This window comes from Haemorhous mexicanus, chromosome 6 (genome assembly GCF_027477595.1).
Source record: "Haemorhous mexicanus isolate bHaeMex1 chromosome 6, bHaeMex1.pri, whole genome shotgun sequence".
NCBI lineage: Eukaryota > Metazoa > Chordata > Aves > Passeriformes > Fringillidae > Haemorhous > Haemorhous mexicanus.
The window spans coordinates 42,373,557-42,397,607 of record NC_082346.1 but is presented as its reverse complement, the minus strand read 5'-3'; the positions used below and the strand labels follow the sequence as shown (position 1 = coordinate 42,397,607).

The following is a 24,051-nucleotide window of genomic DNA, read 5'->3' as shown; positions in this document are numbered from 1 at the left end:
ATTGTTAGCTCACTGGAGTAAGTAAAAAGCAAAAGAGCAATGCCAGAAAAAGCAATGCCTATAAACAAAAAAGAAGCAATGATAATTATTAAAATGAAACTACAGAAGCACATCTGTACTGGAAGTTCTCTATCAAATTCCACATGACATGGCAGAACATGCAAATAACTCTTTTGAGTTTACCTTTAGTTCAATCCATAGAAATAAGGACCAAAAAGTGATAACCTAGTTGAAAGTAGGTTCCCACAAAGTCATTGCTAATTTATAGGATACTGAAACTCATACAGAACCTCGCCTGTTCTGTTATTCTCACTACAGAAATTCCAAATCCAAAAAATATTATCATGCAAAGGACTTTTTAGCTATCTATCTAGGAAGATGGACACTAGTTTTCAATGTTAGGTCTCTGTGCACATTATTTGTGCTACTTCTGTTGCTTTTGAATGTTTAGATTTGGGGAAATTGCTTCTTTGCTGCACATGCCTCTGTACTTTTTTGTTATAGGCAGTTTGGGCCTTTTTCTTTCAATGCTTTCTACTGGATATGATCTCCTGATTCACATCACAGAGCATCTATATGGAATCTTTACACCTCAGTCCCCTCATTTAAAATATTCTGGGCTATGTTTTTCACTCAGTCCATCTCTCAATTCTTCATTTCTAGTAGTTGCTGCAGTTTTTTGATCACCACCATACTTGGTGGGGGCTGAGTTTTCTAAGTCTCTCTCACAGATTTTCTGGTCATGTTCTGTAAGGCTATTTCCAGTGATTCCACTTTATACTGCAGCTGTCTGGTCTGCTACAGAGGCTGAGGAAGTTTAGAAAAGGAGAAAAAATGACAGATACAGAAAGAAAATTGGCGCTCTGGAAAAAGGTCCAAGTAAGATCCTTTATACTAGATAGGCTGAATGCAAGCACTGGCACATGAGCAAGAAAATAGTCTCCTCCCAACGCACCTCATCAATGTCTGGGGATCAGCTTTGTATCTTCTTGTTCAATAAATAGGATGTTAAAATATTTTCGTTTCCATTTTGAGTTTCTTTTTCTATCTGTAAAAGGAGTTTTCTTGGTATTTGGATTTAGAAAAGTAGGAATAAGGGTAAAGTGAAAGAATCTGTGATATAGCAAATGGGAGCCACAGCACAGGGCTTCTTTTTCATGCTCTGAGTAGAGTTTGGCTCCGTTTTCTCTAGAGCCTCCTCCAAGGAGCAAACCCAGCACATTCCCTGCCAGCTTTCTCTTTTTTCGAGCTGAACAAGAGCATCAGCCCCTCCTTGGCCACGGCATGCTGAAGGCCCCGACCACGGCCGCGCCGCTCCGCCGGGCTCGCCCCGGTGTTCAGCGCTCCCTCGCGAAGGAGCGGAGCAGGAAGCCCGGCCGCCGGGCTCCTGCGGGAGCGGGCGGGCGGCGGCGGCACGGGGCCGTCCCGGCGGCCCGACCCGCCTGGCGCCTTCCCGCCCGCGGGGGGCGCTGACGCCCCACACCATGGCCAGGGCGGGACGGGCGCTGCCTGCGGGGAGCTCGCGCCCTCCCACCCGCGCCCGGCGGCGGCCCGGCCCGGCCGTCGGGAGCTGCGCCACGCACGGGTGGCTGCGCGCCGGGAGCGGCGTCCGGGACCCGGCGGGAGGGACGCGCGTTCCCGTGGAGGCCGGGCGGCGCGCGCCCGACACGCGCAACTCCCGCGACGGGCGGCGCGTCACGTGGGCGAGCGGTGACGCGGCGCGCGGAGCCGGCGGGATGCGGCGCCGCGAGCGGCCGGTGAGCGCGCGCAGTCGGCGGAGGCGGGGGGAGGGGCGCGGCAGCGTCCGCGCGCTGCCATGGACACCGCGCGCCCGCCGTCTGCCCCCTCCCCCCCGTCCCCCCGGTGTCAACGGCGCCGGGATCGGGAGCGCGCGCGGGGCGGCCGCCGTCCCGCTGCTCCCGGGCTGGGTGAACGCCCCCGAGCCGTGCTCGGTCCCGGCGTCCCGGGAGGGCGCTCCGCTGGGTGCGAGGCCGGGCAGGCAGCGGGAGACACGCTCAAGCTGCGCCGGCGTCCCCGTTATCCCCAGGGGCGGGCGGGAGGACGCCCCGTCCCGGTCGAGTGATAGCGCCGGCCGGCCGGTGAGGAGGGGACGGGCGTTCCTGCGGGCGTTCCTGCCCTGCGCCACCGCTGCCGGCTCCGGGAAGAGCTGCGGGTCCCGGGCCGCGCTCGCCGCCGGGGCACAGGGGGGACCGCGGAGGTTTTTGCCAGAGGAGAGGGAAGGCAGGTAGGGAAGGTTTTGGGGCGTGCTCAGGGCGAGGGTTTAGGTCTCAGCTGTGGGAAGTGGAGCAAGGCAGGACGCGCTGGCGCTCGGATGCGCGGCAGGGACGGAACCAACAGCCCCAGGGCGGCGGCGGCGAGCGGGGCCCTGAGGCGACGTGTCCCGGGCACTCCCGGGGAGCGGCTGCTGGAGCCAGCGCCGGGCGCTCCCAGCCCGGCATGCAGGCAGAGCCCTGAGCGCCCCACGGCTGCCGGCAGCCAAGGTCTGTTTTCCAGGAATAGCGGCTGTGCCAGGAAAAGGAAAAGGTGCCGTTAGAGCCCCGCAGGTGTGCGCGTTCGCCGCGCGGGAGGGGTGCCCGCACCGCGGTGTAGCGGTTTCCTGGAAATGCTGCCTTGGGCTAATTAAAGAGGAAAATTGAAAACCCACTTGGCCAGAAAAGTGAATAAATAAATAATGTGTATTTGGAGCCTCGGTACGGGGGAAGAAAGATTAAAACTTCTGATAACGCATGTTTGTGAGTTGGTTCTACTTTTTCCCCCTGGAGTTTAAAGCTGTAGAGCCAGAATTTTACCGAAAATTTATGTGTGCATGTGCCATTATTTTTATGGAAATACTGGGAAATTCTACCTTTGAATTCAGTTATTCCTTCTATTGGGTCTTCTAAACAGTGTACTTTTAAGAAGCTTAAGTTTTTGTCAAAAGAATCCAAGAAAGCTATTTTTTTTCAATAGATAAAAGTAACTCCAGAAAGAAATGTAATAACTTCTTTTTTCTGGGGAAAAAAAGGTTAAAAAGTATTTATTTAGCCACGAGTGTTAAGTGTTAAAGCTCTCATCTGGGAAATAGATTTTGTGACCATAAGAGCTGCTCATCTGGAAAATAGATTTTGTTACTGTTTTAGCACAGAAGAGTTTCCATTCTGAATGATTTCTGGTGTGCTTCAGCATGGAAGAATATTAATTGAATTCTGCAATTTTGCTTCCTAAAATAGTTATTTTTGTAAAATATTTGCCTGTATTTATATAATTAATATTTATAATTATTTTTGAATATTTTTGTATGCCTCCAAATATTTACTAATATTATGTTAGGAAACAGAAGTGAAATTCTTGTGGATCTCCGGTACGCTGCTTCTCCCTCCCCTCAGATCATATTAATTTTTACAGGGAGATGCTTCTGTTGTGGGGTTTGTGTTTTGTGTGTTATTTTGTCAGAAATAGTCAAGTCTAGAATATTTCTTGTCTTGAAAATTACCAGTGTTTCTGTGTATGGTGAGCTCCAAGTAAGGTTGTGTTTTACTGTCTTAAGGTTAGTTATTATTGTGGTATAGTTTTTACTTCTGGTAAAAAGCCCAACACTTTGGTTGGTTTTTTTTGTTGGTTTTTTTTTTTGTTTTGTTTTTTTGTTTTTTTTTCTTATTCATGCTTTCAGTCTTGGAACATCCCAGTATTTCTGGATCATAGAGTTTGCATAGCTCCCAAATTTTTTATATTGGAAGTACTTCAGTTTTTTCATTTAGTACCTAAAATCTGCTGTGTACAGATGACATTTACATGTGTTTCTCTGCATTGGGAAATGAGTGTTCTGTCCCATTTTGCTGGCTCAGGCCTCAGAGATGTGGAGGTCAACTGTAGTTTTTGTGTAAATGTTTTACTAACTTGAACTCAAGTTAACTTTCAACTTCTTGAAATTCATCCTGTATAGTTATATAAGCATGTTTCACTGCTTGTATTGAGTAATGATAAACTCAAATTTGAATAAAACAACTCGATTGGTATTTGATGTGCCTTCATGACCTTATAATTTGCCTTATCCGTCATCCACTCCTGTTAGCTGGCAGCAGAGGTGAAGGCAGTGCAGGCGCAGTGTCTCTTGCCGTGGTGCTCTGGAGGTGGTTTTCATTAGGAGTCCCTGGAGTGGAATAGCTGTTGCTTCCATCCTGCTTCAGGTGTGTGCCTAACGTGTTCATGGTCAATGCTGATTGTTACTGCTCCTTCTGAAGGACAGTAACTGAGCCTGTTGATGGGGAGCTGTAGGCTTTACCTCGCTGGACTGCTTGATTGCATTAATAAGCTTGTGCTCACATAACAATTACTCTGTTTTCACCTTTCTGCTTATTGTTAATTTTCTCCACCCTCTTGAGTTCTGATACCAGCTAGGACTTTTAAGTTGTTCGAGAGGAACTGTTTTGAAAATATTTTACCTTCTCAATAACTTATGTCTTGTCTATTTCTACTCTGAATTTTTTCTTCCATACTTTCAATTCTGTCTTTCCACATTCTTTTTCCATTTCTGTCATGCTCTGCTGGCTTCTCTCTCTTGCTCTGATTTCTTACTCTCATCTGTTGTCATTCTTGTGGACATTGTTTTGCTGGTGTGCTTGATTAAATGGACTTCACCAGTCATTGAAGGGGCTCAGTGTGGGCTTTCCATTCTTAATGAGGGAGAGGAAAAATAAAATGTCATGGTGATTGGTTGTAAGTTTGTTGTTTTGTTAGGGTTTTATTTGTCTTTAGAAGTATAAAAGGAGAAAAAAAAAGTCAGGGGAAATGTAGAAAACAGAAGGTGTGATATGGTGGAGGATATCTGAGATGAGATAGAGAGGAGAAGCTTCGTGAGGGAATTTCATGCGAGACTAAGGTTCTCTAGGTCTGATAAGGAAAGTGTGAGTTAATGATGGCAGTTGCTCAGATATTTTCGGATCATCAGAGATTCTGAGGCTTACATAACTGTCACATGTGCTGTTTGTAATAGGACTCTGGAGTTTGTTCTTAAGACAGGTGCTTGGGTTGCATTTGTGATAGTTCATTAAACAAAATCCTTACATTGCATGAGAATAAGAACACCTCTTCGAGCCTGCTGGGAGGTGGCTCTCACTAAGGCACCTTATGTTCTGTTAAAGCAGTGCAGCTGCTTGGATTTTCAGTGGCCCTCCTTGCTGTGATGAAGCAGACCTGGGTAATGCCAGCTGCATCTTAGTACAAATCCATGGCTACAAAACTGCCAAACTGCTTGGCACTTCTCATCAAGCCTCTCCAGGAGAGCACTTTGTTACAGAACTACCTCTTTACTTCTTTCCACCTAAAATTTTTATGCTTTAGAAATTACTGCAGTTGGAGTTGATTTGTCACAGATGCTGGCCAGGGCTGTTGTCTGCTAGTGGAATTGTGCTGAGTTCTTCTCAGAGTGTGCTTCTAAGGCAGAGAGGATCAGGAGTCTCTGCCTGCATTTCTGCATTTGTTTGAAATGGGAGGATAAAAATAAAGGTCACAGCAGACAGGTGAGGTTACCCATCTGCAGTGGGCTGTGCACTTTGTGGCTCTAGACATAGCAGAATGCTGGAGTGAGTTAGAGAGATGCCTGAGGAATGTGATGGTTTTTTGCTGGGAATGGGTAAAAGTTCATCTCCCTTTGCTGTAACTGGGGACAAAGGTGAAGAATGGAAATAATAAAAGTCTTACAAGGGCTGAATCTGGGATAAAAGGTAGTGGAGTATAAGTGAGCCTTTTGGGTGTGGGAGAAAGGTGTGAGGAAATAGAGGCTAGAGTAAACACACATAGAAAGGAAAGGAGAGGGTTTAGGAATGAATCTATGTAGGATAGAGGCAGCAAATGAAGATTTCAAGAGCATGAACATGGTGGGGCTGAGCAGATTGTAAAAGACAGTCAAATGTAAGAGCAAGCAGTGGGCAAGGGTCTTGAGCACAGCTGATGAACAGCCATATAAAGTAGAATCTGCAGTGCTGTGGGTGGATGCGTGTGTTACCAAGTGTCTGGGAAGTGATAAGGAGCTGTTTGCACCTTCTGTGTGCACAGTGCTCTGGGTGTAGGTTGGTGCAGGCGATACTGCATATGGTGGGACATCTGGCCACATGCTCTTTTCTGCTGTTAAAGATGCCTAGATATTGTCCTTCTTTTTACCTGGGCACCCCATGATTTCTGTGCCCATGTCTTTTATTAACATATCTTAGGAAAAACACATGCAAAGGGATAGGTGTTAAGGGATGATGTAGTTGTATCTTGATAGCCAATACTGTGTAGCAGTGTGGGACGCTGTTAGGAGCTTTGTAAGCAAACTGAGTGTTTGGGGCAACTGCTTTAGGTTTGTGAGAGTGTGTGGGGTTTGCTATGATTTTTTTTGTTGTTGTTGTTGTTTATAATTCTAAAAATAAAAATATAACAAAAAAGACAGAAAAGAAAAATATGAAAAAATACAGAGAGGCAGAGCTGAGGTGCACTACAGCCCCTCTGGTGCAGCTCAGGCTTTTCTCAGAGATGGGGATGCTGCTGGAAGGATATGCCTTCATTCCCTCTGTGTGCTGATTCTTCCCAGCAGCTGTTCTTAGCCTGAGATGAAATTCTCTTTGTTTGTGACTCTGAATAATACTTGTGTTCTGCCACAGCATCTCAAGTGTGTAAATGTTAAAGTGATTCTGCCCACAGTTCCCCTCTGGCAATGCTGGTTTTCAAATAATATTTGGGCTTTTGGGAGGAGGTACTGGAGACTCTGAATATTGAAAATCTGCAAGACAAATAAGAGAAAGAAATTGTCTAAAAGTCGAAACTAGAAATACTGGAAAGCAAACTACTCCATCTCTTCTGCGCTTGGGAAATGGAGAGACCTTGACTCTGAAAGAACAAATTAGTTAGATATAATTGTAGCACTAAGTGCAATAAACTCTTTGTGGATGAGGTGTTGGAAAGCACCTAAAGGGAGAGTGTATGTGTACAGAATGATTTATTTATTTATTATCTTTTTTAACAGAATTTTAAAGGAGAGAGCTCTTGGTAATTTCCATTCCTTCTTTCTGTTTTTTTTTTTTAACTCTTCAGGACCTTCTGCAGCCCTGTGATTGCTGATACGTGCTTGACAGCCTCAAGGTCCTGGCAAGATGGCATCTTCCAGACTTCCCATCCTTATAGCATTGGCATTTTCCTCTTTGCCCTTTGTTCTTTCACATTCAAACAGGGAAATGTGGTTTCAGGAGTTCTTTCCACCTAATGTGTGCCCTATAAATGCCAAAGCAAACACTTTTTATGGCATCATGTTTGACGCAGGAAGCACTGGAACCCGTATTCATATTTACACCTTTGTGCAGAAGAGCCCAGGTAAGACCCCCATGTATGTTGACTTAGGTTCCAACTTCTCAAAACAGTTTTGTTTTTTGCCAGCTCAGCATTTGGGGCAGCTGAAGATTTCTACAGTTTGTCCTTCAAATGGTCCTCCTGCAGGTGTTTGTTGTTCATTTGTCAAGGTATTTTGCTGTGTAAATACCTTTTTTGTAGGTATTTTGAGTCTCAGAGATACAGTTCTGGTTATACTGAAGAATTCTAAATTTTCAAACATTTTCATCTATGCAGCTGCTTAAAAGGAATATCTCACTGAGATGAAAAGATACTTATGCTGGTTTTGTCAGGTTGCACGTTACCTTACATTTTATCAAGAGATACTTGAATTCTGCATACGTTTATGTCACATTTTGTAGCAAATTAAAATCAGTAAATTAAAGAACTATTAAGTACAGAAGATCTGGGCCATTTCCAGGAGAAGTGTGCTGAGATGCTCCACACTCCAGTGTATCTGGTGCTCACATGGTGCAGAGGTGCCCAATTTTGGCTGCACGTGTGACAGGATTCAGGAGGATGAAGTAGCTTGGGTAGAGTGAGCCAGCACGTTTGCAAAGGTTGAGGGCTGGCTGCTGGGACATAGTACTTATGTGTTTTTGCTTGGCTTCATCCATGGTTTGGAAGGTCCAGTTGTGTTTGACTCAGCCTGGATTGCAGTATGCAATACTCAGGGGTAGCATCTGCACCCAAACTACTCTGGGAGCAGTGATCAAACTTGTTTGGCTTCTCAGCCAAGTGCTTGAGCACAGTCAGCTCTCTTCTGTCTGAGTTGGATGAATCACCTAAGGATAATTGGGAATTGATGGTGTGTGTTTTAATATGCACTAGTATTTCACAATTCACTTAAGGACAGAAAGGGAAAGAAATTTTATTAATAATAGGTGACAGTTATGCTGCATTGTTGTAACTTACTGTAGTTCACAAATGCTAAGTGAACATACTTTTAATTATAACAACATGTTATTAATAAATTGTTTGTGAACTTGGAGGGTACAAGGGCAAGTTTCTGCTAAATATGTTCCTGAAGTAAAGGAACAAGCCTTGTTTCAGGAGGGGAATAATCTTGTTTGCAAGGAGAATCAAGAATAGTCACTTCACACAAGTTCAAGGCAACCTTTTGGAAATTACAGAATAAGATTTGAGTTGTTGACTGTATCATGTAATGTTTTGTTTGTGCAGAAAATCTTCCAGAGGTGGAAGGGGAAATCTTTGAGTCTGTGAAGCCAGGTCTGTCTGCATATGCTGATCAGCCTGAAAAGGTAGGACTGGCCTTCATTCCCTGGGAGTTGGTCGTGCTTCTGTTATATCATTAGATTCTACCAAGTTGAAGTATTACTGATTGCAATTGCAAAAAGTCAAGAAGAAATGTGAAAGTTCTACTGCTGTCTCTCTAAACCTGTTCCTCTACTTTTGTAAGTTAAGTTCAACGTGGTGAAATAGGAGCTGGTGTTTTACATGTTTCATCAGTGGAACAGTGGATTAATTAATTGCTTAAATGTTTATATAACTAGACTGTATGCCTTTGGGAATTTCAAAGACAAAGTGATTTTTGTCTCTAGCCGCATCCATATTCAGTGTTTATTTCCTCTACAGCTACCCCAAATATGAATAAATGCATACTCTGTCTCATTTAGAAATAATTTTCTCAGTTCTGAAGTAAGCTGCCATTTTCCAGACCCCCTGTGCTGACAGGAAGCTCTTTCACAAACTAGAGGAGGTGCCAGAGAAATGATAGATTAGATCCTCTATTTTGTGTGCTTCAGCAGCCTTGAAGTTGGGGGCTAGCATTATGGAGATTTCAGGTTTCTCGTTTTGCTCAGTTGGATTCCATGGGACGGGAATTTGAGTGTGACACTTTATGGAAGAGTGAATGGATTTGGGATTTTAAAAAAACTTTGATAAGGTCACCTATGATTTCAGTAAAACTTGTTTGTTGGATAGGAGAGGAGAACTCAGCCCAAAAGAAATTTCTAGGCATTTCACAGGAGAATGTTTATTGCTAATGCCAAACTGTGATTGTTAGAGCCGTGGAAATAATTGAGAGCCAGCAGTGACGTCTGTACCTTCTGTGGTAATCATTGCACAGCTGGCATTTTAATTACAGTATTTGCTATTGGAATTCTTATGTTGCATTTAGTGAAATCTACAGATGTTTCCCCTTGCTTTGGTTGCCTCAGTCAGTAATTGCACCATTTAGTTTCACCATACTGCAAGATGTTTAGGTTTGTCAGGTAATCAGTTCCCTCACCTCCCTCCATCCTTCCAAAAAAATGCCTTCCACAAACAATTCTATTTATCTTCCCTAAAATATATTTGTGAATACACCTTTCCTTCGAATGCAGATACTCTGTTTAATGTACTAATGAGATGTCTGGCATGGTTTTTCTACTTATCTTGGGTGTGGGTATCTTCTGCTAGTGAATACTGTTCTCACAAGTTTTGGGGGGAAACTGAGAGGCCTATTCTCTGGTGGCCTGTAGGAGGAAACCATATAAAAAGCATATCTTTCCTTTTAGGGTGCTGAAACTGTCAAAACATTGCTGGACATGGCTGTAGATGCTGTGCCACCTCATCTCTGGAAAAAGACCCCAGTAGTGTTAAAAGCCACGGCTGGACTTCGCTTGCTGTCAGAGGAGAAAGCTCAGGCTCTGCTTTCAGAGGTAGTGCTAAGTTGTTTTGGATGCATGGTATTGTTCTCCCTGTTTCATCTTTTTTTGTTTTTTAAATTCAGTTCTCTATTCTGTTTAGCATAAGAGAATTTCATCTCTGAAAAGAGACTGTAAATCTCACAATAGCATGAAACTCAGAGTGTCTTATCTGGTCCTGAAATCCTGTGTCTTGCTGTGGTGGAAGGCATGGAGAGAGACCTACAATAGTTCTTTCCTTTCTTTCCTAGCCCCTACTCCACACACTTGTTTTAGTTTCTCCTGCTGTGTAGGACAAAACTTCGTCACCCTCAGAGCAGAACAAGTCTCTGAAGACCAGGAAATCTAATCACTATTTCTTTCCTCAGGTGAAAGAAGTCTTTGAGGAATCACCATTCCTGGTTCCAGAGGACAGTGTTGGCATCATGGACGGGTCTCATGAAGGTGTGTTTTAGGAGGGGTAAAAAGTAAAAGCAAAGAGATATGGGAAAAAGAGGGATAGCTTAGGAACATGAGAGGGAAAGAAAAGTGGTCCCTAAACTTAGCAGAAAAAAATAAAAGGTTTCTGGCCCTGTTTGAAGCAATGCAATCCTGCCTTTTTGAGGTGCTGTTCATTACTTGGTCACCTGTTGGGCTACAAATGCAGATACACAAAGAGATTTCACAAGTTTCAGATCAAAACTTTGTCTCAACAGTAAGCATTGCCTGATGCAGGCTGACCAGCTGAAGCCTGCTCCAGGGAACTGGTGGTGTCCACCTCTGAAAGGCTACATAATAGAGCATGGGGCATGCCAAGTTTATTTAAAATCCCTCCCTCTTCTACTGTCACATGTTTGCCTATGTTTGGGTGAGAATCATATAAGTGTCAAGCAAGCCACTGGAGTCAAAGGAGCTGTTTGTGTTTTACTGGTTGCTGCTCTGTCTGTAGTGTAATTATAGAAACCTTAAGATTAAAACACATAGTGGTGTGAATGCAGTTTTCAGATTAGGAATTGAAATGCTGGACTGCAAAAACAGGCCCAAGGAAACTGTGCATTGTGTCAGCTCATTATTTCTTTGTATGTTGTTTGGATAATAGGTATGATTTATGTATGCTGCAGTTGCATGGATATTACAAAGTCCTACCTATTTCAGCTCATGAGACTTGTATGAATCAATAATGCATCATGTAATTTAATTATGAGTTTTAATTAATCTTTGAAGTCTGGGGTGGTTGGGTTAAGCTAGTAATGACTTCCAGGTAAATAAATAACATGTGGAGGGCTGGTAACAGTGGGCAGGAGATTGTGGGAGTATTTAATGGTGACTGGGTTGTTTTTTTTTTCTTTTTTTTCACTCATTGCAGGAATTTTAGCCTGGATCACTGTGAACTTTTTGACAGGTAATTAATTCTGTATAACTACTCTAAACTTGAACTTGAGTATCTTCTGTGGAGGTGATCACCCTAAGTTCCTCTGCCTTGGCCATGTTTTTTCTGCCTGCTCTCTCACCAGTGCCAAAGCAATGTATTGCCTTGGGCAGACTGTGTTCCAGAGTCTGTAGTAATAAGGAGACATCTTAACCCTGAAGGTGCCAGAATTTACTCAGATCTTGGAGGCACTGGCAGGCTGGTTTCCCTAACATGCTTTGGGGAGTGGTACTGCTAATGTGTGGGAAAAAGGCCTTGCAGTGTTCTTCATCCCAGCGTGAGCTGTGCAGCTGCAGTGGTGTTGCAGGGCATGGGGTGCCTTAGCACTACTGGCTCTAAGAGCTTCTGAGAGTCCACTCTAGTGAAAAGAAAATCAGTACTCTAGTGGATAGAAGAGCAAGCAAAAAGGCTGCTCTGGGTGAAGAGAAATTACAATAGCTGGTTTGCCTCTTACTGCCCTTCCTTCCCCTACTGCTTTTGCACAGCTATATGGTGGTTACAAAATTTGTGTACTCTCCCTGACACTCTTCTGCAGGAGACGCTTTGTCTCTTACTTTCAGCTTTTGCTTGATACCTGGAGATTTATCTGCTTTTGTCTCTTTGGAGGAGAGATTGGAATCCAAGGAAGAAAGTCTGTGTCTCATTCCATAATACCTTCTGTTTGCCTGCCTGTTCTCTCTGAGGTTTTTTCTTTGAAGGGCAGCTCAGCCCTCCTTGTATTGCTGTGATCACCTGGTGGCTGCCTGAACATCCACACAGTGTCTGCATTTCAGCATTTGTGCACTTGGGGCTGTTCTGAGCACGGTGTTGTTTGCAGGGCAGCTGTCTGGCCAGAACCAGCAAACTGTTGGGATTCTGGACTTGGGAGGAGCCTCAACCCAAATCACATTCCTGCCACGGTTTGAGGTGAGGAGTGGTTAAAAGTGCGTGGGTTGGGACTGCAAGGCTGGTGGAGAGACCTGAGCACTGCTGCACTCTCTGGTACCACTTCGTCAGCAGTGGAACAAGCAGAACATCCATAGTTTACAGAATATCTGTATTTCTGTTCCCTTTGAGATCAGCAGCTGGCTGCTAGGCGCTTGCAAACAAAGGAGCCTGAATCATGAGGAAATAAAAAGAAAGCAAATGAGTAAAGCCAAAAAGAAACAGCTTTTGTTTTCTAGACTCAGGCTGGGAAAGCCCTATTAATGTTGATATTGCTGTGTATTCAACAAATGTGCAACATTTCTAGGTAGTATTCTTGAATATTAGAAGAAATGTAGGGGCTGGTCTATTTTTTTTTTTCCCATTTGAGTCTGATAACAGATCTTCACTATGTTTCGGAGGGGAGGAGTGTTGTATAGGGTAAATTTCTTTAATAGCAGCACAGTCAGTTCTCTGTTTTCTTATCAGTTTCTTCTCATTCCTTTTGAGCATTCTGCTCTCTGTCCTTCAGACACATCTGCTGGATTTTTTAGTTCTATAGCTGTTTAGAAACAGTTTGAACTGAGACCCAAGTCTGCAGTTTGCATGAGAATATTACCTATTCTGTACCTTCATATTGTGATGTGTTTATGTCACTCTTTCTGAAGGAGTCATTTCTTTAACTTTTTTTTAATAGAACTTGAGATTATCAAAGGATGTTTGGTGGCTGCAAAACACATGGCTTTCACATCAGGATATTCTAATTCTGCAATTGTGTATTATGTTGAAACATGACATGCAACCTTATCCTGTTCAGCAAAGCCTCAAGTATACTGTGGGCTTGTCCTCTGTTTTGTGTTGATAACACCTGCTAAAGTGGGCACTGGACCAACAGGAAAGGGTGTTGCATGTCAGGGTTTTGGAGAATAAATAGAACTGTGAAATAGGCTGAACTGCAGCTCAGGATTCAAATGTCCCCTTCCAGCCTTGCAGGAAAAGGCCTGGAGTGTTTGCTGCTGACCAGGACTAATGGTGTGAATTTGTAGGGCAGTGTGGAGTCAAGGTTCACGCTTGTACAATGTGTCTGCTTCTCACCTGTGTTGTCAAGTTCAAATAAATAAACTCAGTATGTTTTTGGGAGTTTTTCCTATCTGACAGAATTAGTGGGGTTACCTACCTCCCTTTGATTTACAGTGGAGATTTTTCCTTCCTGCAATCTGAGGCAGTCACATGCTTGCTCTTGTATTAGTTTTGAACAAAATACTGTAAGAGATTCATTAATTAAATATGAATTAAAAGCAAGTAGAAAACATACAATGACAACTGCAGGGAGCTGATTTTAATTTCATGGCATTATTGCCAAAGCTAAAAGCAACTGAAAACCAATCATAGTAATTATGAAATTGTCTGTCTGGTGTCTGCCTCATTTTTGTGAAAAGTAGGGCATAAAAAAGACAGTTGTTTTCTCCAAACTAATTTTTTTTTTGAGAATCTCTCCTTTAAATAGCTTTTGTGATGTAAGGTTTAGAAACAGAACTCAAAATATGGCAGTCTGTGTGTATGAGGCCAAAGATGTGACAGTGACAAGTCTCAACTTGAGACCCAAAACAAATTTTGATTTGTATTTGCTCAGGAGAAGCTCAAGCTGAATACCGTCAAATTCCTTTCAGCTTTGAGCAGGCTTCTGTCTAGGACTCTAGAAAAAATAACCCAGATCTGGATCTCCTTACTTGCATGGTAACTGTAGGACTGTGCAGGTTCAGTTCTCTCAGAGATTGTGCTGCTTGGCCCAGAAAAACTGTGGATGAAAAGTGAATGAAAGTGCAAAGAGCCAAGGCGTGGGAGGATGAGGCCACGAGGGGAGGAAAGGCAGAAACTGAGACTGAGAGCTTAGGGAGTGGACACAAAGAATCAGTAAATGATTGCTGATGCTGTTCAGCCTTACAAGAGTGTGAGTTAGTCTGTCAGGAAGCTAGAGCAGGGTACCAGTGGGATGGAGGTGTGCACAGAGAGAAGACTGAGAGGACAAAAGTGGAGGTGGTGAGCCAAGAGGCTAAGTTAGGTGAAGCAGCCCTAAGACTGGGAGTGAGTGGTCACAGTGTTTCCTTGAGTACCAGCAAGACGTTTGACATGGTGAAAATGGGGCCTATACCTTGTATTTTTAATTCTTCTGAGTACCTCAGTTTAGGTGCCTAGTGTGACTTGAAAAAGTTCATAGCACTTGTAGTGCAGCTGATTTCTGGTAATGGGGATGGGGACTCTCTACATGTCGAGTAACATGTAAGTACTCTGGAAAAATTCAGGTTACCTGAATTAGAAAGTGTTTTCATCCTGATCTGTTGTGCTTCCCTGTTATACATTGAAGTAGCACAAAGATGCATATAAATAAAGTGGGTGTTAAAAGCTGCAGATATTGCAGCAGTGGCAGCATTGGAAAGCTGTACTTTGTTTTCAAAGCAGCTCAGATAAGTGTGCAGTAAACTGTATGGGTATATCTGTGATATTACATTAAAGTCGGTTATTCTTTACTGCATAATATAAACAAAACCATTTCTTTTCTTTTACTTAACTTCTAGGAAACTCTGAAGGAAACCCCCGAGGACTTTCTTACCTCATTTGAAATGTTTAATAGCACGTACAAGCTCTATACCCACAGGTGAGGAGCAGAAGACTGCTATTTCCACTGGGGAAATCAGCCCCTGAGCTAACAGCCACATCATCCTGGTACCAGCAGCAGAGACCATGACTTTTTTACTACTTATCTGCATGGAACAGTAGAAGTGGAACATGACATTAGCTGGCTGGAAACGTTCCAGGATCATGGTTAATGTCACTGCAAGGGAATATTAGGCAGTCTGTCAAATGAAGGGACAGCATTGTGAACCCATATTTAAGGAAAAGAATTCTTATTACTGGATTCAAGCCAAATATTCTGAAAAAAGCAGAAAGGTAGATATTGTGCCAGTAGTCAGAACAAAAAATGATCAGAGATTTGGAAAGAGGATTTCCTGAGACTTAGTGGAGTGAACATTACCATCTCAGGCAGTTATAGAATCTGCTTACTTGACAGCAGAGCTGGTCTAATAGTCATCCTCTCCTACTCCTTACATTTGCTGATGTAACTAATTGCTGTAGTCATTGATACAGTCCATTAGATCACCTAAAATAATTGGGATTCAAAAATCATCTCCTAAAAATTGAGAGAGCGCTGGAGGTTAGTTTAACTCTGAATATTCTGGAAACATTTAAAATGACATTACAGAAGTGGTAAGTGGCCATGGGAATGGGCACTTGAGATGGGAATGAAAGAGTCAACAGGATTTTAATCTGGCTGTGTTGCTGCAATGTGTGACGACATTCTCATAAGCATTGTTCATATTCTAGCTTATAATGAATGTAGCAGTTACCTGTGGAGTCAAAAAAGGTGAATTTCACACAAAGCCACAGTTCCTATTTTGTGGGAAGTTCTGCACTCTGCCCTAAGAGCACATAGTTTTGTGTGCACTGCATAAGAGTGGCTGCCCTATTCCCATGCACTCACCCTTCTTCCTCCCTCATTTTTAAGGTGGTGCTTTTTTGCTTTTCATTATCATCTTGTATAAATGCCACATCAACTCTAACCACTTCCTGCAGTTTTAGATTCACCCATTTTACAACTCTGTATTTCTTGCATTTGTGTCACTCTTTTGGCCCTCAGGGTTGTTCTGGCAAAGGGAACTCTGTTTTAGAGAAGGAGCCTTTTGGGAATCAGAGGAAGGAAATTTGGTTTGGGTGTTCCAGGACTTAGGAAGAGGGCTAGGGGTAAAGCATAAAAGATGTGCAGGAATCAAGACTATATTGTCTATTTTGTTGTTCACAGCTATTTGGGGTTTGGACTAAAAGCTGCAAGACTGGCAACGCTTGGAGCTTTGAACATGGAAGGTATGTTCATATACTAAAACATTTAAGATTTATGAAGTGATGTTTAGACTTAGCCTTGTGTCAGCAGCCCATTTCCTGTGTGTCTTCACTTCTGTATCTTGTGCTTTTCTATGTTTCTGATGGTATATATTTGTCTGAAAACAGCTACCTCTTGTTAAGAGGTTGTCTTGTGAGACAGCTGCTTTTCCCTGTTTTTGAGATCAGCCAGCAGGGACATTCAAGTGCAAATTCCAGAAATGCACATGTGGGAGCATACAAACACCATGGCCAGCCACAAACACACAGCTTTACAAGCATCCACAGAAGCATAAGCAGTATGAACAGATCTTTTTCCTTCGGGTTGCTCTTAGGCCAAACCCACTTTGTAGGCCCCTCTGGTATCTGCCTGGCCTGTGGTGTTCCCCAGACCTGTTGTGTGCACTGCCCTAGTCTAGATGGAAGCCCTGGAGTACATCATGTGCTCTCACTCAGTAACCTGAGTGCATACTCACATTCCTGAGTCTTTCCAGTCTCTTACTCAGAGCTTGAGCCTTTTGTCTAGTCTCTGGCCAGGACCTGGGATCTTTCCACCTTCTGGATTCTTACTTGACAGCTAGATGGACTTGTGATAATTCCTGGAATGTACTCAAAAATAGTTGGGAGTAGGGATTAAGAAGAAGATAGGACAGACTGCAATGATTGGTCACAAGGCTCAGACAGAAAAGTACATGGACCAACTGCCTGCTTACTTGGGACTATCTTGTTTTATAGTCCCCATCTGGTTTGCCATTCTTGCACTTCCCTGATCCCTTAATTTCCCCTTTTCCCAGCCTTTGAACCTTTCCCTAAAGCATCCCACAGCAAATTTTGCTGTCCCAGAGTCTGCCTCAAGCATACTGTTAGAAGTTTGCTTTTTCTGTGAGACCTGTGTGTGCAGCAATAATCGTTTTCTTCTTATCAGTATTACAGTATTTAATAATTACAGTTATTAATTTACAGTATTTCTGATTGAACCCGTCAAAGGTACATTCAGCTGTAGTGGCCATTGATCTCTGTTTTAAGAAGTTTTGTCTTCATTGCTCAGTTGCTTTGTTTGTCTTGGTTATCTGCTGTCATTAGGGTTTGTGCATCTGTGTGTTTGTCACCTCTCATTTCTTGTCTTTTCTGGTAAATAGCCATTATCCAGATACCCTTGTACCATTTATCTCATTAAGAAATTACAAGCCTGGTTGCTCTGCTGTTTGCAGGACAAAATGGACACAACTTTTCCAGACTTGAGACTGGTCCTCAATTTGTAGTCAGTTAGTGCCACATCCATCAATTCAGATTTTTGTACTTTCACTTAAAGACTTTATTGAAGATCTTTCAGTCTTTTCTGATTCTGCATATTGATTTATAGCTATGTTAAATTCTGTGCTTCCTGACTCTCCTCTCTGCTCTCTTTCCAGTTGTGGATGGACAAATGTTCCGCAGTTCTTGTTTGCCAAAGCAGTTGGAGGCAGAGTGGCAATTTGGGGGAGTGAAATATCAGTATGGTGGCAACAAAGAAGGTAAATTAAGGAGACTTGTTTTTTTTTTACAATGTCTTATCTCCAGAATCTGAGTTTTTCTTTGTCAAATATTTCCTCAGTTAACTGATGATGATTGGGTTATGAAGGATATCTGTCCAGTTGCAAAGGTTGAGTTCTGAGAAATCCAGATTAAAATCTGAAGCTCTAAGAGTAGCTGACCTCTACCCCTGTCCTCTGACTGTGATATCTTATTACAAATCATACCTTTATAGGAGATGTTTAGAATTACCTGTGCAAATAAGAGAGGTATTTTTGAGGCTTTGAGCAAAGTGCAAAAATTCTGTTTGTGTTAGGGTACAAACATTTTGGCCTACCTGTTAATCTCACTTGTGGAACTGTTTTAAGTCTCTAATAATAGTAAGTCTCTAGTGCTGTGTAGAGAGGGTGAGTCTGCTGCCATCATAGACTTGAACAGACTGGGGACATGAGAGCTGAATTGCAGATTTGGTGTGTGTGGAGTAGGTTGGTAAAATTACAATGTGCTGGGGAGAGAAAGCAAGGTTTTATCTAACAAGTGGCAACAAATGTAGAAGATTCTGCTGGCCACAGAGCATGTCAATGGGAGTTTTGCCTGACATGGAAGTAGTTTGTGTGGCCCTTTTTTCAGACACAGCAGTGATCTGCTCAAACCAGTTAGTTCTACTTGATGAGGGGCTTTTAGAGTCCTTGCCAGTGTGTAGATGCCATGTTGTATTACAGAAGGGATATCTAAGCTCTTGTTCTCGTGCTTTAATCTCTGCTTCTTTAATTTTTCATCCTGTTGCCACTATTTCTTCCATCTCTTGCATATGCTCTTTGGCTCACCCAGTCTGTGTTTTTCCTGACAGGAGAAACAGGATTCAAGCCTTGTTACTTGGAAGTACTCAAGGTTGTCAAAGGGAAACTTCACCAACCAGATGAGATTCGGGGAAGTTCCTTCTATGCTTTCTCCTATTACTATGATCGAGCAGCTGACACCAACCTAATCGGTAAATTTGGGATAACCTACTACATGTGAGCATGTCTTCCAGAAGGTAGCCAGAGGAACCCTGGTGGCTGGAGCCATGGGGAGCAGAGGAAGGGAATGTTATTGAGAAAGAGGAAATACACAAAATGCCTCGAGGGAGTGACATTTATCTGTCACTGCAGTTTGGTGTTCAGCACATGAAATATGCTCAGGGCTCCAGGTACACCTGCAGCTCTGTGTTCTGTTCCAAGCAGGTCTCACTCCTAGTGCAGCATCCCTGAGTTGCACTCTAGGGTCAACTTGGATAAAGAATTCAAATGCTGTCAGGTCTATGATGATGTTTTCTCACATCTTTTTCAGATTATGAACATGGAGGTGTTTTGGAAGTAAGAGATTTTGAAAGAAAAGCCAAAGAAGGTAATTAATTGTCATGAGCTGGGAAACTGGTTTGGACAAGAAATAACAAAAATATGAATGTGTAGGCAGTACGTAATGTGACTTGGAAGAAAAGCAAATTTATTTAACCTTTATTTAACTTACACCTGTCATGTTACTTTTATTAGTCAAAGACTCTAACTAATGCAGAAGACAATACTGATAGAGCAGTGAGGGGTTGGTGGCTTTACAGCTCTGTTCAGGAGATAGTTCATAGAGTCACCACAAAAGAAAGTGAATTTGCTGCATCAAGAGCTTCTGTCAAACTGCAACTCTGAGTTTAAGAGAGCACTGAATTCTGTAAGTCTGTCACCTTAAATCCTATTTAATCTCTAACAAAATTAAGGGAGAAGGTTTTTAAGTCTGACAGCCTCTTCCACATTCCTTTACCTCCCCCTGTCTTTTTTCCTGAATGCTTATTCTAGTTTTGTACCTCCTGTGGATAAAGAGCTCCCACCTTGCCTGGCTGCTGATGGCTAAAAGCAAGTTATCTCTGTACTGTGATCAATAAGACCATATTTTTCAGCAGAAGATGCTTAATTACGTAGTTCAGGACTAAAATAAGGCCTAAATTTTAATGATTTTTCAGTTAAACTTAATCTCCCTGGAAACTTGGATGATTTTGAATAGGAGGATTAGGCTCTAAAGTTTCAGTGTGGGATGGGTGTTATTTTTTCCCTGGATAATGAGAGAGCTTATTTCCCAAGATGTAGCTAAGATCTTACCTAACATTATCAAACCACCTACTTAGCTTTAGACCATCAGGAGATCAATTCTGTGATCCTGAACTAATTCTTCTCTATCTCATTTCAATAGTAGAAGGATGCTGCTTATCTTTTTTTAGAAGGAAGTGAACTCTGCTCTTGCTGCTGGTAGAACAGGGCAGCAACAGTAGGTCTAGAAAATGATGCTAAGTGTAAATACATTTTCCAGTCACTGTCACCCTGACTACAGAATCTTGACTTAACTGCAGCGAGGGAGTGGTTGGTTGGGCAATAGCCTCTTCTATTTCCTTGGACAAGTGTGGTTGGAAAAAATAAAATAAACTGCCATCCTAGAAGGTGAAATTCATTACTGGATCCATCCATGGAGGAGAGATGATGAAAACAAGTGATGGTGTGTTCTTGAAAAAATAAGTAATCTAACACCCTGCTAGTTATCAGTTCTTCATCTCTTCTTAGCAGAGGCTCTTCAAAAGAGCTGTGTGGATTATGTTGCTGTAATAAAAGATGTAGTTATGATAGAGTTAAGAGAAACTGGATATACTATATGGTTTATTCTCCAGCATTGTAGAATAGCTCTGTAGCTTGTACCATGTGTCATGCATAACCACTAATAGAAGAGGGTGGCTTGTTTTAATAAGCTTTGGCTTGAGTTCAGTTCAAATGTACAATGTGGATAAAAGTTCGTATTTTGCTGAGATCCCTTTTTTTTCTTTTTACCTTCTCTAGTCTGTGATAACATGGAGAGGTACAACTCAGCCAGTCCTTTCCTCTGCATGGATCTCACTTACATCACTGCATTATTAAAGGAAGGTTTTGGATTTAGGGACAACACAGTCTTAAAGGTGAGGAAAAAAAAAAGTTAAATCCCTATTGATTAACATGCATTAGTTCATTTTTCTGACTAATTATGAACTGAATCTTTCGAGATTTGTAACATGTAGTTGCTGTCATTTGTGCAACTTATGAATCTAGAGAACTGTGAGGAATAACTTGTTTTTCTTCCTTTATAGTTGACAAAGAAAGTAAACAACATAGAGACAAGCTGGACTTTGGGTGCTACCTTTTACCTGCTGCAGTCTCTGGGGATGACTTATTGACTTGTGATACTGCTGTGGACTTCAGCATTTCTGAAAATGCTGAGAAAGTAAATTGCAATCTCCAGGTATGGTGTGTTCAGCTGGACTGGTCACAGAGCAGAACATGGACCAAAAATATATGACAGCTCTTTACCCTGGATTGGCATTGTGCCTAATGAGAGTATGATTTATAACTGTGATTGCCATAAATGATCCAGAATCTGCCTTAAGAAAGTCAAAAAGCAAGGGGCTCAAAACCAGCTTTCACCAGCAAGTTTGTTAGAAACACAGAGTTCCTGGATGTGGTGGCAGACTACAGACACATGACTTCCCACACCCCCTTCTATTTTAAACATACAAAACTCAAGTTTGCTTGTGAGATGTTAAATACAGAAATGAAAAATAGCATCAACAGTGATGCAGAGAAAAGTGAACAGCTCTGGATGCTGCCAACCTCAGCTGCTAGCTTAGCAAATACATGGCAAGGATATTCCAGTCTTTCAAGAAGGGCCTGCTATAAGTACACTTTGGGCATGGTTTTGGGAAAGGTGTTGGCTAAAACATAGTAATTTACCAATCATTTTTTTTAGGCAGTAGGCATTTCATAAGCAGAATGTGTGCTTGTGTTTCAGTTTTGCTGCCTTTTCCAAGTCTGTGCAGCTACACCATACATCTGACTACCAGACTTGATAAATTTATTCATTTATCATGTAGTCATAACACATAGTTGTGCTGGCACAACGAGGCAGCAGTGCCAGCTATTGAAACTCAACTGCCAGAAGAAGAGCTTGTCACATTCCACCCACAAGGAGATTGCAGTCAGATGAAATGGCTGATCTGACAGCTCACTTTGCTGTGAGAGCCAGTTCTGTTTCTCTGCTCTCAGCAAGGCACACCCACAGCCTTCTTCCCCCTGCTGCTGGTGCTCCTCGGGTTCTTGTATGAACTGATTCAGGACACCTGACCTGAGGTGGTGCTCATCCAAGAGTCAAGTCTGGTGCTAACCCAAGGACAGCAGGCATGGCACAGCCCAGCAAGACCTGCTGGGCCAGTGAGCGGTCTGAGCACCATTGTCCCTTTTGCTGGAGCGAGCTCTAAGGTGTGGTCTCCCATTTGAAACCCATCCATTGCCCTAAGTAAAAACAGCTGTACCCTAAGTAAAACCAGCTTCTTCTACCCCATGAAATAATTGGCAGCTTGCTACTGTCTTCACCTCTTCAAGGAACATGTAATGTACAGGTGAATTTACCCCATCACAACAAAGAGGTATTACTCATGTGACTAAGGGAAAGTTGTGGCCACTGATGTCTTGTGATGAACACTTCCCTGTTGGGCAGTTGCAGTTACCCAACTGTCCCAGTTGCAGTTGCTCTAAAACACCTTCCTGTCAAACCAAAGACTGCCCTCACGCTGCCTTCTCTGCAAACAGGATTTGAAAATCATTGGTAATTCCCTGCAAAGGGAGGAAGTTGTGCACTCATGTCTTCAATTGTCTTGCCAAACAGTTTGGGGGACTTAGAAATTTGCCTTACTGTGAACATTAGTCCTTTTCCTCTAGTTAGCAGTGCAAGTTTGCCTGTGGCTGATTAAGCTACCGCTTCTCATATCCCAGGTTTTACAGCACGAGGGTGTGAGGCGTGCTTTTGATTGAACAAGTTCAATCAGCAACAAGCCAAGGGTTGCGGATGGAGCCATCCATACTTATCTCATCACTGACACTTTGCCATAAATTCAGGCTGCTTTTTTGAAACAGGACATGCTCATCCTAAATGTGTACTCCTTACCAGAATCTGTTTGAGATCCACATTGAAAAATTCCTGTGTCACACCAAAGTTCTGTTCCTTCCTCTCTGGAAGTTTCATGAAGAAAGTAATTGCGGCCTCTTCTCAACCATAACATTTCTTATTCCTCTTGCTACTGTTGGCAAAACTTGGTATATGGTCTGGTCTGCAGAACAAGGTGACTGCAAATGCATTCATTTTGTCTTCAGTGAACATTTCTGTATTCTCAGAAAACACAAAGTAGGTTGCAGTGGTTACTGGCCAGGCTGCGTTATCCTAAGAACAAGCTAATTCATTAATCCAGAAATCATCTTTGAGTCTGAGCCAATTACAAACTCTTGACAAACTCTTACTGGATCCTGGGGCTAAGAGCTGGCAGCAGTGAGGCTGTGTTTTGAAGGTGGGATGCTCTACCGAATGGAGAAGCAGCAGCATTTTCTGCTCCTTTAAACACACTAGCCCTGAGGAGGGCTTGAGGGCTGGGTTTTGTCTGAAGCAAGGAGGGGCTAGAAGAAGGGTACCATGCAGAGGAAGTTGTTTTTTCTGCGTTCTTTTCCTTACACTCTGGTACTACAAATGCTAGGGGGTAGCATCTGCTTCCCAGTACCAAAGTTGCATTTAATCTGAATGCTCAGGGCCTTCATTTGTCAGTGGCACAATTCATTAACTGAAGCAGAACTTCTGCTCTCTGTTACTGGCATGATCCTTCAGTTACCGGAGAAACAAAAGCTCTGTTAAAAGAGCTTTTTAACAGAATTGAGCCCCTGCTGTTTACACCTGAAACCAAGTGGGTGGGGGGATCTGGACAACCCGGTCAAGTCCTTACACTTACCCTCGTGCATAATAAATGAGATTATTTATTACCTAAAGAGTAAGCAGCCTTTTAAGAGAAGAGCTCTACTTGCATCCCTGATTTTTATCTCCTCCTTTGTAATGTTTTTGAGCCAGCCACTAACAAGAACTGCCTAATATGAGTGACTGCAAAAGCACAAGTAATGGCTTTCACTTCAAAACTTCACTTTCCTTAAGTTTCATTCTTTCTGATGTTCATTTCTGATCCTGGTCACCCATATGTGTAAATCTTGCCATGGGCAGTGCTTAGTTTAATTTTGTGAGTGGCAAATGTCTAATGCAAGAGGCTGGTGTTTGGAATCGAAAACAGAATATCTTGAATTGTCTATTTTAGTAATTAAAGCATTTTTAATAATATTCAAGGCGTTGTGGTATAGTTTTCTTTCCTGGATATTGTTGTTGCCTTATATCTTTTCCATGGAGCCCTTAAGACTAGCCAGTTCC

General features: G+C 42.7%; 1 protein-coding gene across 6 annotated transcripts; it reads left to right on the top strand.

Moving 5' to 3' along the window:
* The first annotated feature begins 1,616 nt into the window (after window positions 1-1,616).
* Window positions 1,617-23,964, top strand: ENTPD5 (ectonucleoside triphosphate diphosphohydrolase 5 (inactive)). 6 transcript variants are annotated; one of them, XM_059849961.1, is made up of 15 exons: window positions 1,739-1,757; window positions 4,073-4,187; window positions 7,072-7,347; window positions 8,545-8,624; window positions 9,882-10,025; window positions 10,379-10,454; window positions 11,356-11,391; window positions 12,236-12,324; window positions 14,898-14,977; window positions 16,181-16,242; window positions 17,670-17,771; window positions 18,620-18,760; window positions 19,099-19,155; window positions 20,625-20,740; window positions 20,909-23,964. In XM_059849961.1, the coding sequence occupies exons 3-15, from the start codon at window positions 7,131-7,133 to the stop codon at window positions 20,993-20,995; spliced, it is 1,287 nt and encodes a 428-aa protein (XP_059705944.1). In that variant the 5' UTR covers window positions 1,739-1,757; window positions 4,073-4,187; window positions 7,072-7,130; the 3' UTR covers window positions 20,996-23,964. The 6 variants fall into 6 exon arrangements, with proteins under 6 accessions (XP_059705941.1, XP_059705944.1, XP_059705946.1 ...); XM_059849959.1 differs by lacking the exon at window positions 1,739-1,757 and adding an exon at window positions 2,114-2,245; XM_059849958.1 differs by lacking the exon at window positions 4,073-4,187 and having other exon boundaries at window positions 1,617-1,757.
* Window positions 23,965-24,051: the final 87 nt, after the last annotated feature.

Excerpts from the sequence above, each read along its gene's own strand:
- ENTPD5 (XM_059849958.1), top strand. The coding sequence starts at position 7,131 with ATGGCATCTTCCAGACTTCCCATCCTTATAGCATTGGCATTTTCCTCT. Across the intron at positions 18,761-19,098 it reads AGCTGACACCAACCTAATCG|ATTATGAACATGGAGGTGTT; the intron begins GTAAATTTGGGA and ends CATCTTTTTCAG. Across the intron at positions 20,741-20,908 it reads GGGACAACACAGTCTTAAAG|TTGACAAAGAAAGTAAACAA; the intron begins GTGAGGAAAAAA and ends CTTCCTTTATAG.